Below are 16,718 nucleotides of genomic sequence, written 5' to 3' on the forward strand. Positions count from 1 at the left end.
AGTCAAGACAGCTTCTCTTATTACAGGATGCTCAGGCTGAGTATCCTCTCTAAAAACGCCCAGCTGTGCCACTGCAGTGAATGTGCATGCAAAACTGCATGACAAGAAATTCCAGATATTTACACTACAGTTTCGAAGGATGCAATATTAAATGGAGAACTTCTTCAAAGGCCTCTCAGCAGATATAATTCACAGAGTCAGATATCCTTTCAGCTATCCCCATTACATCTAACCTGCTTTGTAACACAGGCCACGGGTGTTCATTACGCAGTTCTTGTAATTTCTGGATGATTTAAGAGCATCTCTTTTGTTTAAATGTACCATCTTTGACCAACTAACTGAATATAACATATAGTTTAACTTATCCGGGTAAATAACTTCAGTGATTAATTGCCATCAATATTAAAAGCCTACTTTCTATCCAAAAAAAAGCCTAAAAAAAAAAGCAGCTAGTCCCAAATGACCCATGAGACAGCTGGCCGGTATCTGCAATGACGGACACCCACAGCACATACGGCCACCCACACGTAGGACCACCATTTAGCTGTTTCTGGCCTGCAGCAGCTAGCACAACCACAAATACAGCAAAACCAACCATCAACGAATTATGACATTAGCATTGGCATTTCTTTTCCAACTCCCAGGCAGCAGAGTTTAATTTGAACGATTTTAAAATTCCATCTTCTGCTGCTGGATGTGAATTTTTAGGCTGCTGCTCATAAAGGCCAAGAACAGAGTAAGGTACCAGGGGCCAGTGCTAGTTTTGTCGTTCCCTTGTTCTACTGCAGCACATTTGCTAACCTTAGCTAACCTTCATTTACCTACCTGCACCGCCACAACCACCTTCTGATCAAAGGAGTAATGGCAGACCAGCTGTTCACTTTTCATCTTTACATTATTAAATGCAAAGAACATTCTACAGCATTTTATTATCTCTGTTTGTTAACAACATAGCTATATATGCCATCATTTAGATCTGTGCACACAGTATAACCAAGTCTTCTATATGACCATATGCTGGTACTTCAGTAAGGAAGAATATAAAAGGCCTAACAAATTTCTAAATGTACATACACTAAATGTAGCATTTGTCATTAAAATGTATTCACCTCATTCACTATGAGAGCAAAAATGCCTAGGGTTTTTTGGTTTGGTTTTCAACTGCTAGGTATATTGCATCATATTGATTTGGTCTGGGAAATTTCCTCCCTTGAACACATCTCTAAGATAAACAATTACAAGGCTAATGTATTTCTGAGGTGACCCTGGACCACAGTTATTCCCTGACAGAAGCTGTTAATGTGGATTTAAGGGAGATAATGCCTATTAATAAATTAAGATGAAAAACATTACCCAGATGTAACCACCCCCAAGACAAGTGGTGCAAACCCAGGAAGTTCACCATTAACTTGAAGCTCAAGTGCAATCAAGCATATCTCAAGTGTATCTCAAACCTACTGAGATACCAAGATGTACATTTTGGACAGCCAAACTCAGCCCTTTCCAGAAATTTCAGCCCTTCAAAGAATCCTTCAACCCTGATACGCAGTTGTAATACTCTGCAACACTGCGTACAGTGGGCTGCTGCCAAAAACGGACAGTTCTGCCCCATCCTGGCCACGTGTTTCCATCTGCTCTTCCTTGTCAGCTCGTGCGACTGCCCAGAAAGTCAGATCAGCATCAGAAAATTGATCACGACTTGGAGTGGATCTGGTTTTTCTTGGACAAATAAGCTGATCCAAATAAACTATATAGTTACACCATGACTAGATGTGATGGCAAGAAGCTGGTGGGGACATGCAAGAGAGAGTGAAGAGGAAGACAGGGCCCCCCTTCAGTGACAGCTAACAGATCTCATTCAGTGTAAAAAAAAACCCCTGCACCTTAAGAGTCCTAAAGAATGTACTGGCCGGTACAACAAGTCTTCTGAATATCTGGTTAAGAACCTCAAAATAAATAAATGGATTTTAAAAAGTCTTGGCTTTACATTATTTTTAAGCACATCTACCTGCTCAGAGAATAGGTAAAACAGCCAGCTGAGAAGGAAGCTTACACTCCTAGACATAGGTCAATAAAAGAACCCAAAGAAAGGAAATAAGTACTTTCATGCCATCTATACCATGTCATTCAAGCAGAAGTAACAAGACAGACACCTGCAAAGGCTCCTTTAAGCCACTGAAGCAAGACAATCAATTATGTCATTCAGTTCTCAAACCAAAGAACTTTTTCAGAAAATTCGAGGCTTTTTCAACAACCGTCGACATGACACATCGACAGCTGATGACTGAGTCTTAAAAGGGGAGTTCTTGGAGACCAGGAGAGATGCACTCAGCGCAGAACATGAACAAGAGCCAGGAAAGGAGAATCTAACAACTTAATGAAAGAGTGCAGTGCCCATGCCTCTGAAACAAAGAAAAAGTTCTAAAATTTTAATGTCATGAAACTGAGGAAGGAAAATATTGATAACAACTCTGAAATTAACTGCAGTACTCTCAGATGCAATTTCTAGTGGCACATAAAGTGTACTACCTTGCAAGCAAAAGAAAATACTAAGCATCCCATGCATCTAATGCAACTACAGGAGAGCTAGCTTTTGTCAAAGATTGCAAAGTTTAAGCATCCCAGTTAATGTCTGAAAGGAATCAAGAGTAAATGGAGTGGAAAGGATTACTTCAAATCACTAAGCACAAAGATATTTTACCTGAAACAAATATTAAAAGCTTGAATCCTAAAAAAACAAAAGTGGTGCGCAAACCTTGCTGCCATACCAAGAGGGATGTGATTCCAATTATTTTTATATCAGCTGCTCCACGCTTCAGGAATCACTGCGGTAACAGAGGAGACGGGCAATCAGCACCAAGTACGACTCTTTATTATTATAACAAAACACAACAAAATAATGATGATTTCTGATCTAATCCCTTCCCTACCCCTGCTGGGGATCAGCTTTCTCCAGAAACTGGCCTTGAAGAACCAGCATCTCCAAAGGGAATACACAAACATAAACTACAACCAACGTATATCATCGCGGATCAATGGCGAGCCTCATTGCACTGTACTGTAGGTAACATTAAATGCGTTTGGAAGATTTTCATTTCAAATAGGTCAAATATTTTAACCACCAGTCAAACATTTACAAGCTATGCACTTTCTTAACAATTAAACTAACAAAAATTTTGAAAGGAAATATGTTAGAAATTTTCTCACATTGTATATATTTAGCTGGATGTTGAAAGCAGCACAGTAACATGATGACTAATATTTTTCCCCATTAAAATAAGGAAAAAGAAAATTCAAAATATATTTTTATATAATGTGCAATTCGTCATAAGACACATTTCTTAGTTCTGAAGTATCCTGCATAAAGCACTTAGACGCTTTTTAATAAGTTTTGCTGGAAGAGATAGCAATTTCTATCAAAACAGAAGAATGCCTTTCTAAAAAAAAATTGATGAGAAAACCCTATTTATATGCTTGCCCTTTGATGTAAGGAATTTATATTTACTACTATTTATAGTATTGTGGTTTCTAATCAAAAGATTCTGATCAAATTTGTAGACTTGAAAGAAAAGCATCAAGAGAGAAAATAATACGGAATGATATAGCAAGAGAGAACTTAAAAGCTATGCTTCAGAGCTTGTAAGAACAATGAGGTTTTATAGCAGACTTTCTGGGAGTCAGTCACACTTACAAAATAACAGATTCCATAGATATTAATTTAATACCCTCACCTCCATTTAATAGGAGAATAGGAACCTCAGCTTGTTAACAGTCCTTTAAGTGTATATGAAATGGCTGTTTCTTAAGTTCAGTAAGGACACAGGTAAGTCCATGGGAAATCAAAATAAATAAAAAAAAAATCAAAATTAATGAAATTAAATGAAAAATATATGAAACATTTTATGTAGATTTACCTAAAAAGAATTTTAACCATGTTTTTGAAAATAACCATTACACTTAAATTTATGCTACAGTAGAGGAATACAGTGCTAATTAGCACATGTACGCATTGTAAAAGAACAATTTTCAGCCTCAGTTGTGTTGTAATAAATCCAGAGTGATGCAGTACATTGTTGCCCTATGTAAAATAAGAAATTTGTTCAAAAACTCTTCTACTTTACCGGGAAGAAAAAAAATAAAAACTTTGCTTAGAGACAAAATTCAGAAATAAGCCTAGGTCTAGTAATAAAAATAAATATCTCCAAACCAAAGAAATTTTTTTTAAATAAATATAAATGCAACATGATTTCCTCAGACCCTCTCTATTGCCATTTAAATATCTAATTTTGATCAAAAGTTCAGTGCTACTGAACTGGATTCACATATCACAGCATATTAAAGAACTGCAAAATCTCTTTTTTACTTTCTCTAGCATCCTCAAAATATCTATAGGCACTCATTTACTACATCAATCATTATTTGTCTTATCCATTGCATATATCTAAATACCTATGGGGCTTTCTTGGGGGGGGGGAATAAAGTTATTTCATGAAAATACTGCAGAATAATATCATGGTTTGATGAAAAGGCTTTTACAGCTGCCTCTGTGGGGTACATTTAGTAAATAAGTCATTTATTCTGAGCAAAAGCTAGAAATAAGAAAAGATTTTAAGAGGTCTGTGTTCATTTTTGAATCCTGGATCACATATCTGTTCTCTGTGCCAAACGAGGGTGGGGCAGGGGGATTGTTTAACACCATCAGCCGCAGCACAGTGCCATCTCCCAGTTCACTTTGGTGGGGTTTTTGCCAGCTCTCAACAGATGAAAATCTTGACAAACTTGTAAACATGACCTAAAATAGCTTTTCGCCGCATAAACATCATAGTGTCAATGAAATTAAGAGTCAGAAGCAAGGACTGCTTGTACCTCTAAAATGCCAGTAATTATTCTCAATAGTAAAAAAAAAAAATAATTCTCTCTTATTATTTGCGGTTTTGAAATCAGAGGCTGTTTGAACTCACTCAATACAGTAAAGTAAAAGGGGTCCCCAGAAACATGGATCCGATACTGCAGATTTGATCCCTGGGTAGCAGCAGGGATCCTTCTGAGGTCCTACAGAGGTGCGATGCAGAGCTCTGTTGGACTTGGCCGTATCTGCTCATGCATCTCACCCTAGACCTCCACCCAGCATTCCAGGACTGTGGGCATCTTTGAACAGTTACAACAAACTGACTAAGAAAAAAAATATTCTTATTTTCCCCTGAAAACTTCTCCTCTTGCTCTCCTTCCTCGCCTCCACATCATCACTCTCAAAAATTCACCCAAGGTTAAATGATGATGCAAGGAAGACAGGAAAACTATCGGGCTGTCACTGCTAGCAAATTTAGCATGAACTACCATTTGATCTCACAGATCTAAAAGGACAAATTTAAGTAACTGAATGGGCAAGATGCTGCTTCCCAAGAGGCAATCTAACACGTTTCCAGCACCAGAAAAACCCCGTTGTACCAAATCTTATACTCACTGTGCTTTTATGTATAGAGGATGACGTTAATTTGACTTTAAGAAAATTTTAGTTATAACTTTTGATTTCCTATGAGACTAATTACTGTAACTTCTCTTGTTGTGAAAATCTTCATATCCCAGTGAGAGGAAGAATTGCAAGAACTTTTGGGAAGCCATACTCTTTTTTTTTCCCCCTTTTTCTGAAAGGGAAGCAGGAAAGATTCATGTATAAAAGGTCACATCTAACTAATGTGCAAGAGGTCTTAAATATATCACTATTGAGGCAAAAACAGAAAAATTGGTGACTGCTCAACCTCACATTTTTAAAATGCCTTTGACAAGGATTTTCATCAAGGACTAATGGCTAGGAAAAATATGATAAAATAGGTTATTATAAGGGTGATTAATAAGTTCTGGGTTACAAATAGGAAACAAAGGAAAGGCATGAATGAAAACTTGTGAAGTTCAGAATGTTTTCCTGCCATAATTCATAGAAAAACTTTGATGACCATTGGAGATCACACTTCTAAAACCAAGACTGGGCAGCTGAGCAGTCAGTCACCCTGCGACACATGGACACCGCAATTTCCATTGACCGTAGGTTTTGGAGGGTCAGATATAACACAAAGAGCAATGCTGATATAACAACGGTAGAGCAACGTGTTCTATCTATCTCGCTAGATGCTATAGGACTTGACTGTGCGACTAGATGGTGAACCTACTTCCTTGTGAAGAAGCATGAGGTCAGAGGGAAAGGACTCAAACAAGGAAAATCTTGAACGAAAAACCCCCTCTCCCAAGGACGCCTGGCAGTTTTGAGCACGCAGAACCCAAATGAGCTGCTACTCGCGCACAGCTGCAGTGTGAGAGGCAAACAACCGAGGCACAACCCATCTGTGGGGGGAGAGAACACAGAACAAGGGTAGCAACGCACGTGCCATAGGCAGCCCTCGAGGATGAACCCGTCTGGATCGCTGTGTCATTCAGCTGTAGAAAGGACTATTGTTGCAAGGACACCATTTAGGCAAGAAGGAAAGCTCAACGAATCTAACAGTCGAGAGGAGTGGAGGCATTTCCCTCCCGAAGCAGATGGTGCCTTGAGGTCATTTTTAGTTGCATGTTTTCCAAGCTCTGAAAGGAATCAATAACGTTTAGAGAAAGGCCTCCTTTTCAGTATCTCTTGTAGGCTTCAGAAATGATGGAACAGAGTTCCACTACCAGAGAAATCTGCAAAACGCCTCCATTAACACCGCCTTTACATTACAAACGAAGCATTCAAATGTAACAAAAAGAGTGCACGCTAATCTTGCTCCTTTATGTAACAAGCATCAGTGACCAAAACATTTTTCAGTAACACAATGGCATATTCCAAACATTTTCAACTGGTCTTACATACCAAAAGATTAGCCCTTCCCACTGGAAGTAACAAGCACTCTTTGACACCTAGAGCCTACCAACATGGCTAACTTCTCCCATAAACAGTTCTCGGGCAACAGCAGAGTTTACTAACAATTTGTCAGCACCACAGGCTAACAAGAGCTTGACGAAACTTGCAGACTCTTAGGCCTGCCAATACATTGCTCAGCCAACTCCACAGATAATACTTTTTAAATATGACTCACCCTCTACATTCAAGTATTAAAGTCCTGTTTAAAGTTGAAAAGTGTGAGAAAAGCACAATTCAAAACTCCTTTTCCTCTAGATACAACCTAGGAGATCAAAATTAATCAACTTTTTCACTGTATACATTTTCTGAAACAGCTGATGGATTTTTTTTCATTTCCACAGAATTTCAGGGGCTGAAAATACTCTAAGACGACATTTCTGGAACAGACCATGTTCCTACATGCTGCTATTCTTCTGGGAAATTTCTGAGCTGTAAATCAGGGCTGTAGCCTCCTCACTTACATACATCACACTTTCACCACCACACAAGGCACTGTTAAAAGGCATTTACCCTCACATACTTTTTCTAAACCATGTATAAATATTACATTCTGGAATATGCTTCTTCTAAAGCATGGCCACTTGCTACAGTTTTCTGGTCTGAGAACATTCATTTCATTTAAAAAAAAAAAAAAAGAGAGATATTGCAGACTGAATTTGGTGTAGGTAGATAAATCAGAGCTGGTCAAATTACCAGAGGAATTACCAAATTTCACTGTCTGATAGCAAATGCCCAGCAGCAATGCCGTGTTTCTTAACTTTCTTCAAGTGAATCCAATTTTCAAGTCAGATTCCTAATGACTCAAGAGCTAAACAGCTCTACATCATTTGCCACTTTCTTTGATTTCTACATAATCATGTCTTTAATTTCAGGTGACACTGGCTTTCCACATAAACTTACCCAACGAGCCAACCCCCATGGTGGAAGCGCACACCACAGCCTGGCAGAACCCATCTTGTCCATCTGCTCAGCACTCAGCCACCTTTGCTGCTCAACACTCACAAAATAAAGTTTCTGGGGAAAAAAAAAATGAACCTTCCCTCAAACAGTCATCTCGCTAACGTATTTAAAAGCTTGCACAGGTGTAATCCGTGTGCAAAGCTCTCCTCTGCACTGAACATGCCCCCATCTGAGGGGAGAGACGTGGTTCCATGCTCGGCTGTGGCTCAGCACAGCTGCCGCTGCACGCTTCATCCCTGAAGTAATGATTTCTCCTCCTCAGATTAATGCAAATACTGCAATGGCTTCAGAGGAGTACAATCAGGGAGCACCTGTGGCTACAAAGAGAAAATTTCCTCTGACAGGCCTCTGTGATCCTTTACGCATCCCGAAAGACAGACATCTCCTCAGAACAGCACACCCATACGCTACCCAGGTGGCCACTGGCAAGCCAAAGGGAGGAAGATGGCTAGAAGGGCTCAGAAGGCTTTCTTGTCTGAAAGTTTTCCACAGACGATCATAGCAAATTTGACATAGTTTAAAATAAAGAAGTTGAAATTAGAGAGAAGAGAGCCAGGATGGGAGTCACAGTGGTTTTTGGCTATGTTAAATATAGCAGTTATGGTTAACATGCAAGAAGCCAACAATCACACTGTTTCTAGAAAATACAATATTGAAAAAAAAGATTATTTAGGGACCAAAAAACTGAACCACATCAGCAGACGAATGAGGAAGAGATATAGCATAAGACACCACGATCCTGTGTCGAAGAGGGGTGGGCTTGATCCTCTGACAGTACTGGACTTCACCCTCCACATCCACAGTTATCCACACTCAGAGAACAGACATGGGCCTGGGCTGGCAACCAGATCATCTGGCAACAACCCAGTGAGCCACTTCCCTTGAAGCGGGAGGACAGTCTACCAGGGAGGAGAAGCGGCTTTGGCTCAAACCCATGGGAGCCAAAGACAAGGATCCCCATCCTCTTAAAGGAGAGGAACCTGTCAGGAGGCAACCACAGTGAGTGGAAGAAGGATCACAAACCTCAGCAGAGCTGATCCGAGAGGGAAAGGCAGTGAGACAGCGCTAGCCAGAAGGACCCACAACTTAGAGAGCTGAACCTTATCAGGCTTTTGACGGTTTTATACAGTTCAATTGACCTTTAAGCGGTGTTTGACAGGATAACTGCAATAATGTTTTAACAAGCAGAGCCCTAAGAGAAGTTGCTAGTCTTGAGTCACTTAAAGACTGGTGTAATTATTGAGATGACTACAAAAGGGACCTGAAGTACCAGAAGAATATTACAATAACAGATCTACCATGACAGTGCTACACGTACATCCATAACGCTCTCGGGGCAAACATTCTACAGTGAACGTTAACTTCCAATGTAGTTCCTCCATAATTTGGGTAAATCTCTGCAAAATTTATCACGACACTACTGGGAAAGCAACACGCTTCTACATCATGAATGTGTTATAGCAGATCGTTAGCCACAACAAGGGTCCCAAAACAGGTATCCTCAGTAAAACAGTGGCAGAAAGAATATTCCGTTTGATCTTGAGCTCAGGTACACCAACATAGATCAGGACTGAACATAGGTATTGATTACCAGAGCTGGAAAGAACTTCCCTATCAGAGTTTGTAGTTATCACATTGATCATGGCAACAAGCAAATGTTGGGAAAAATACTTTCTATAAGGATTGTTACATCTGAGCCTTTAAGATGCTTCATGACTTTATATAAGCCTGTTTTATGAGATTAAGCCATCGCTTTCAGAATACCTCTCTCTTTAGCTCTGCTGTGGCACAAGCAAGAGAAGATATCACAAACCAAAGATTTCCCTTGCAGCCCTTTTATCCACACTAGAATTTTCAAACATACCTATCTTTTAATCATTCCTCAAAGTCTGACTCCTGATATGATAGTTCTGCAGCATGAACTCTGGAGTAGCAGCTACTAGAGGTTTTTGCTGGATAATTTTTGGGGCATATTCATTTACATTGCATTAGTCATAACAAATCCCATTGTCAAGTAGGGAAAGATTTTCCCTGAAATGAGCTTGCAAAGAAGGATAAATTAGAAATTTGAAATATTCTTTGCCTGTAAAATACCAAAACATGCTATAAATACATACATTTTATAAAAGGGCATATCTGAAAGTCCCTCCTACATTAGAAATCAAAGGGCGCTCTCAATGCCCTTGCAGCATGCAGCAATCTATGGCAAAGTTTGGCTTTCAGCGCTTTTTTTCCTCTTCAGGAAGGCAGGACCTGCATCAAAAGTATTGATATTTTAACTGTCATTCACATATTCATAAAATAGAGTATTGCTAGGTTGGTCAAGTTTCTTTTCCTAACATAAATATTGCAGAATTGCATATATTAAACATATAGTAAAGCATCACACACATTTTGCCAAACGCATTATAAACCTTAAGGAAAGAGGGAAAAGGGGCAACGAGGCAGGAAGAAAACGAAATATGGCGGTAAACCAAATCTGGCAGTAAACCAAATGCATGTTATTGCTCACTACAGCCTCAGTCCCACTTTAGCCTCCTCTCCCTTTGGTTTTGTGATAGCTCGATCAAAAATTGTGCCTAAGTTTCTCCAAGAGACAGCAGTAATTTGATTAAGTGGGCAGGAAAGAATTTTTTAAATTGGCCAACTTCTCATGACATTTCTCTTTCCAAGAGTCATCACCCACCAGTCCCAAAATCTAGAGCTGTTTTATAAGCCCCTCTACAGTCAGAACTCATTTTTGAAACCAAAAAAAATTACTAATTGTTTGAGCTACCCAACACGGGAACTTGTAATACCGACAGAAGTTGACAGTATCAGAACAGAAAGCCAGAATGTTTTAAAAAAAGTCAGCAGTTTCAGAAGCACCTGCAAAGAATAGCGATATCCTATTCGAAGACTAGAGCAAGAGGCCAAGAAGTCAGAGAATCCAATAGCAAAGCCTAGGCAACACCTGAATAAATAATGAAGACTTCAAGTGCAAGCAGAGCTATGCGAGCTCAGCATGACAGAGCAGAGCTTCTTTGCAATTGATTATTAGCAATAAGAACTTATTTAAGAAATCTGTAAGCCATGCTTCCAAATTGATGCATGGAATTGTATCATTTGGTCACAAGCAATTGAGAAAAGCAGACTGGGGAAGACAAACAAATACTTTGTTGAAAACTACTGAGTCACTCTGGACTACAAACATGTGTATCTGTCTGCAGACACAGCCCAGTCCTGGAGCCCCTCCGCGCCAGGCTCCCTACAACCAGGTCAGCCCTTTCACTCAGAAGGAATCCAACGTACCCTCATGACAACTGGCAACGAGCAAGTGAAAAACAGGTAGAGAAAAAGAAGTTGCTATACTATGACTGTTTTGCACAGCCAGCAGAGATGAGTGAATCTATGTTATAGTAGGTCATTGAGTCAGGACCTCGTTCACACTGAAAATAAGAGGAAATCTCCTAGATTTTCATATTGACATCTAGATATATCCAAACCAAAAAACTGCAATGAAAGCCACAAGATGTTGTGTCTCAGATTGTATGTGCAGACCCATTAGTATGGCCATAAAGTGGTGGCCTCAAGGAGAATTGGGACCTTTCTCCACTGTAGTAACAGCTGCAAGGTACATTTTGGCACTGTCATGGGGGAGGCTGCAGTCTCCAGCCAAGAGCGAGACCACTGTTAAGTTAGACTTGGGGTTGAGGGAAGACCTCTGCTGGGTGAAGGCATGTATTCTAATCTCCAGCTGGAAAATGAATCTTATCTTCGCAAACAGAACATTTGATCCACTGAAAAATATTAAGAAACAGGTCCTCCAAATCAGGCGCTGATGTAGAGCGCAAACTCAAGTGTGTAAAGGCATACTTTGTGCTTTGATTTGCTCTCCGTCACAGGTGGAAGAACAAACACAGGCAGCAGGGACAAATGCTTATGTATTCCCACATTTTAATGAAGAACACATCTGCACAGTATTGACTAAAGGAAAGTATTAAGAAACTTGTGATTTCCCATGTGCTGCTTACAACACCAAAACATGGCTCAAAGCATGAAGTTAAAAGGTTCAGTACAAATGTCGACAGTACAAACTTTTTTTTCTTTTAAACACAAAAATGTTAGCTTAGCCTTCACTGAACGCCCCTGCTATAGAGGACATTCATCTTCTAATAGGCTTATTTATTGCAACAGTAAATTGTCTACTCCTAAAATCCTGGATTGCATTCATTAATTGCATTAATATTAGCATATTTTCAGATATATCTTATATTGATTAGTCTTTAGATTAAGTGCTGTGCAGCTGCTAACAGGCCCCCTTTGGCACACAGAGAAACTGAAACACAGGAATGTCATGGGTACTGGTAGTGACTCTATTCCACAGTAGAATTAAAAGCAGAAACCCAAAGTCATGTGAGTTCTCCAATGTCCACTATATACTTACTGTATGTTAAAACATTAATGATATGAAGATATAATAGCCTACAACATTTGCCTCATGCTGTGCTCTGAAGTCCAGCAATCTTGGATGACTACAACTGTGAGCACGTTGGTCTTGTTTGTTAAGCAATTACATTCTGGGTTTCTAGGATGGGTACATAGACTATTTAACAGTAAAGCATGCACGTTGAGAAGTCACTCAATAGTTATAGCGATGCCAACGGACCAAAAACCCCAAAAGAAACAAAATAAAAGAGGTTGCTAGACAAAAACCTCAACAAATGCTGAAAAAAACCATAAATTTTTAGAAATATGCCAACCATCACTTCCCAGTCACTTTCACGTTCAATTAACTTCTTTTGCCTCCTTTTCTCATATTACATTCCTCTGGCTCAACTCCATTACAAGCCTGTTCTGAAACTCCTGATCTGCAAAGGCCAAGCTTTGCTTCTGCTTTCCCCTGAACGATCATCTTCCTTTCCCTCTGTGCAATTCCAAACTCAGGCTTGCATCTCTCTTGTATGACTTCTGCCCTTTCGGAAGCTAAAGCTTTCATCCAGGAATTAAAGGAATCCGATCCGATTTAATGTGACTTCCTTCTCTCCAGCTAATCTCTCTCTCCTTTTATCTCTATCCAATTCAAAACACAATTATATTGTTTTACATTAATTCAACAGCTCCAGTCTCGCTGTCTAGTCCTCTGACTGCACCATCCCATCCAGGTATCTTTGCTTTTCTAGACACAGCTGCTTGTCCTTCAGCCATCAGATTCTTCTGAATATTTCAACCCCCTCCAAGAAGCATCCTCCCTAAACTAACCCACAAGGCCATTAGCTTTGGTTTGAAATCTCTATTTAAGACCACTTTTCCTAACTCTGATACATAGCTGTCCAAAGACAATATATAGCAATGGATAGAATAGGGCATGGAGCAAGTCAGAGCATGTTTAATCATAAAACAAACTAATACGCATGAAAATTTTATTGATGGAGAGTGCGCCTCTGTTCCCCTACCCCTTATATGCCACTGATCTTGGCCTGTTTACTCTTCAGGGCAGGCATTGGTGTCTCTTTCACATGTGAGCAGAATCCAGCACTCCGCATCTTTAGAATTTGTGACTTTTACCAGCGACCCAAAAGCAACCAGAAAAGTTAACTCTGTCAGTCCATGGCTTTGATAAGCATTCTGGCAGAGACAGGGGTGTTGTTTTTTTTTAATGGGATGCTAGACTTTAAGAGTCGGGACATTAAATTACTCAACTGCAACAGTTAATGCTATTACTGCAAAACTACCCTCCTAAACGCAGGTACTACAAAACATCAGTTAGTCAAAGGCAGCCGCACTGCTGGCCCATGACAGCCGAGCTGACTCAGATCTCCAGGCGAGGAATGCAGCATCCTGCAATGAGGATGTAACCATGCCCTGTGCAAGAAGCACAGAAAATCGCTACTGCTCCACTTGGTTTGGCGTGCTTTTGCTTCATAATTTTCTTCCTCCAAATCACTGCAGCTACTGCATCCTTCAGTGGGGTATCAACCATCAGATATCATGGGAGAGGCTGTGGATATTTTAAGCAGCAGGGGGAAACTTCTTGATCAGGAGGAAAAGTTGTAGTTGCATGCAGAGCTTCACACATTTAAGCTCAGTTTAGCGTGGAAACTGTTGTGAAATAAGCGCATTTAACCCTTTTTAACCCACTAGTGTTACTTTTTTACTGGTTGGAGTAACGTTAATACTAACAACTTCGCTAAATGATCTGAAAAATTTTTATAAGCATAAGATTCGGTGAATAAAAGTTAAGACATTCAGAAAAACAAAACCCATTAATTAACGGTTTGTTCCGTAAGACCAGTATTTGAATCCTAATACTAGATCCAACTGCAACCATTACTACTGTTTAAACAGACATGTCACAAAGTGTTTGAACTTGTGAGTGTCTTCAAAGAATCCTGAAATGCTGAGAGGGTATGGGTTTTCCTTTTTTTAAGCAAAGCACCCATTTTGGAACTTTAGAATCCTATTTTATTGTACTGTAAATACAGCCTTCACATCTGAAAAATCTTTACGTAGAATAAGTTACATTCAGAGGCAAATAAATACGCTATGAAAAGAATTTATTATTTAACTACACAAAAAGAATGCAAGCTATCAGTGCTTCTACTTTATGGACTATAAAAAAGAAATCCGAGACAAATTTTTCAGCTATTTTGTTTCTTAAATGGATAGTACTCAATTGGAAAAGGAAAAAACAGAGGCCTGCAAGTCATCTCGGATTTCAGCAGTTACCTCAAATGCACACTTTTTTTATGTTCTTCATCTGTGACAGCATAGACTCAATGGTTTGGTTTTTTTTTTCCTGTAACAGCCATGTACCACCTCAAATATGATGCTTGGTGATCAAGATGAAAATCACTGTATTTTCATATAAATTGGGATAGGTATTTGTTAAAAGCTATAGCAATTGGTCTTCATAAAACAGAAACTTGAAAACATACCCCAGTCTGGGTAGTAATATGCAGGTTAAATTGCTACGTTAAGTTCACGTGTTATATTTCAAGCAATTCCCTTCCGATTTCCAATTTCTATTTTTAAAAACACATCCGAGTGCACAGAACACAAACCCACCCTGCCCACACTTCAGCCAGAAACCGAAATTAAGCTGCAGCGTTTCAACTCCAGCTGTCGCAAAGGCACCGCAACTTTCATTTTGTGGCTCTCCGAAGCCCCCCGGCAATCGCCGGCAGCGGGCTCTGCCTGCCCGGAGCCCCCGCCGACGGCCGAGGGAGGGAACGAAGGGGCACGGGGACCATTTTAACTCATTTGGGCGCTGCTGCGGCAGGACTGGCATTTCCCAATGGTCCTTCGGGAAAACGAGCCGCGCGTCTCACCGAGACAGGCGTTAAAAGAGACGTTATCCTTTAGCAGGAACACACGCCTGGGGGAGGGGTGCGGGTGAGGCACCGCATCACCGCTGCGTTTGGGGAAGGGGCCCCTCACACACACGCACGCACCAACCCTCCCTGCGCCCACCGGGGCCGCCAGGCCGCGGCGGCAGGTGCCAGGGCTGCCCGCGCCTCCCCCGCCCGGCGCCTACCTGCGTCCGCGCCGCGCCGCTCCGCACTCGCGTACTCAGCGCCGGCCGCCGCGCCCCGCCGCCGCCCTCGCCGCCGCCGGAGACCAACCGCAGGGGCCTGATGCTCTCTCGCTCCGCGAAGCGGCTCTCGCCCCGCCGCCCCGCTGCCGGCCCGGCGCCTCCTGGGCAGGGGAGAGGCACCCGTCACCCGGCTGCGCCCTCACCCCCGGCGCGCAGGCTGGAGCGGGGGCTCCGTTTCCACGGGGCTCCGCAGCGGCCCTCGGCGCAGCATCCCCCCCGCCCCAAGCGCGGCGGCGCTGCCCCGCGGCCGCGACTCACCTGGGGCAGCGGGCAGGGCGCAGAGCGCCAGGGAGAGGAGGCAGGCGGCAGCCCGCATGGCGCTGCCCGCCACCCCGCTCGCCGCCGCCGTGTGCCGCCCCGGCTTCCGCCGCCGTGAGCCGCCGGCTCCGCGCCTGCACGGCGGGGGGGGGGGCTGACGGGGCCGCGGGGCCGGGGCTGCCGAGCTCCGCCCCACCGCCGCCGCGCCGAGCCCCCTGCGAGGGAAGGAGATGGCGAGAGCCGGCGAGGCTCCCCGCAGAGCCCGCTTGGAAGAGGGAAGTGCTGGGAAATGTAGTCGTTTGTCAGGGCGTGAGGGACCGGTGCGAGACCGGAGGGGAAGCCCCGGAGCCAGGGGAGCGCCGCAGAGCGTCCGCAGCCCCCCCGCCCCGTGGGGCAGCCCCGGCACCGCACTGCCCCGGGGCTAAGGGAACTCCCGCTGCAAAACTTGCATTCGCTGTCAACCCGTCCTGCCGGGTGAAGGCGGGGACCCGCTGGGGAGGGAGCCGGAGCGTTTTCCCTCCCTCCTTCCCTGCTTGTATTGCCGCCAGCCCCTCTCTCCTCCCTCACGTCTGCCTTTTCAGAGCAAACCTCACTTTCCCTCTCTATGACCTTTTTTCCTCCTTTCTTAAATTTCCACTCCTGCCCCACTTTCTCCACTGGACTGAGAGAGAGTTGGAAAGGATTACAACGCAGAATCATTCAAGTTACAACATGGTCTCTCTCTTCATGGACTAAGCAAGAGGCAAAAGCAAGGCCAAAGCAAGAGGCAGAAGCGTCAAGGAGTCCCCACGATGTCCGTTCCCTGCAACCCGATTATCCTCCCTCAGCAGAGGGATGGCTGCATCTGCATCCCAATTCCACACTCCCACCTACCGGGAAGCCGCGGGCAGCAGCGCTGCCTCTCAGCACTGTGTACCTCACCTATCTTTTAATTACGTTTCTTTTTGGAAATGGGACAAGAGTGGCAATTGCCTAAGGCACCCCGCCCCGCCCCCCGTCCTTTTCCGAAGTGGCAGTAGGAAGGATTGCCAT

General features: G+C 42.6%; 1 protein-coding gene across 6 annotated transcripts in view; it reads right to left on the reverse strand.

The window, feature by feature from the left end:
• The window catches only part of ADAM22 (ADAM metallopeptidase domain 22), a 135,495-nt gene extending 119,643 nt beyond the window's left edge, over nucleotides 1-15,852 (reverse strand). For 3 of the 6 annotated variants that reach the window (XM_054815008.1, XM_054815005.1, XM_054815009.1), the window contains exons 1-2: nucleotides 15,687-15,848; nucleotides 15,369-15,529 (exon numbers count right to left, since the gene is read on the reverse strand). In XM_054815008.1, coding sequence (XP_054670983.1) covers nucleotides 15,369-15,529; nucleotides 15,687-15,744 — 219 coding nt within the window. In that variant the 5' untranslated portion in view covers nucleotides 15,745-15,848. Of the gene's footprint in view, nucleotides 1-15,368; nucleotides 15,530-15,686 lie in introns of all 6 variants that reach the window. The other 3 variants (XM_054815006.1, XM_054815004.1, XM_054815010.1) reach the window with 2 other exon arrangements.
• Between the last annotated feature and the right edge of the window lie 866 nt (nucleotides 15,853-16,718).

The sequence above is a fragment of the Grus americana genome, chromosome 2 (assembly GCF_028858705.1).
Source record: "Grus americana isolate bGruAme1 chromosome 2, bGruAme1.mat, whole genome shotgun sequence".
In the NCBI taxonomy this organism is placed as follows: Eukaryota; Metazoa; Chordata; class Aves; order Gruiformes; family Gruidae; genus Grus; species Grus americana.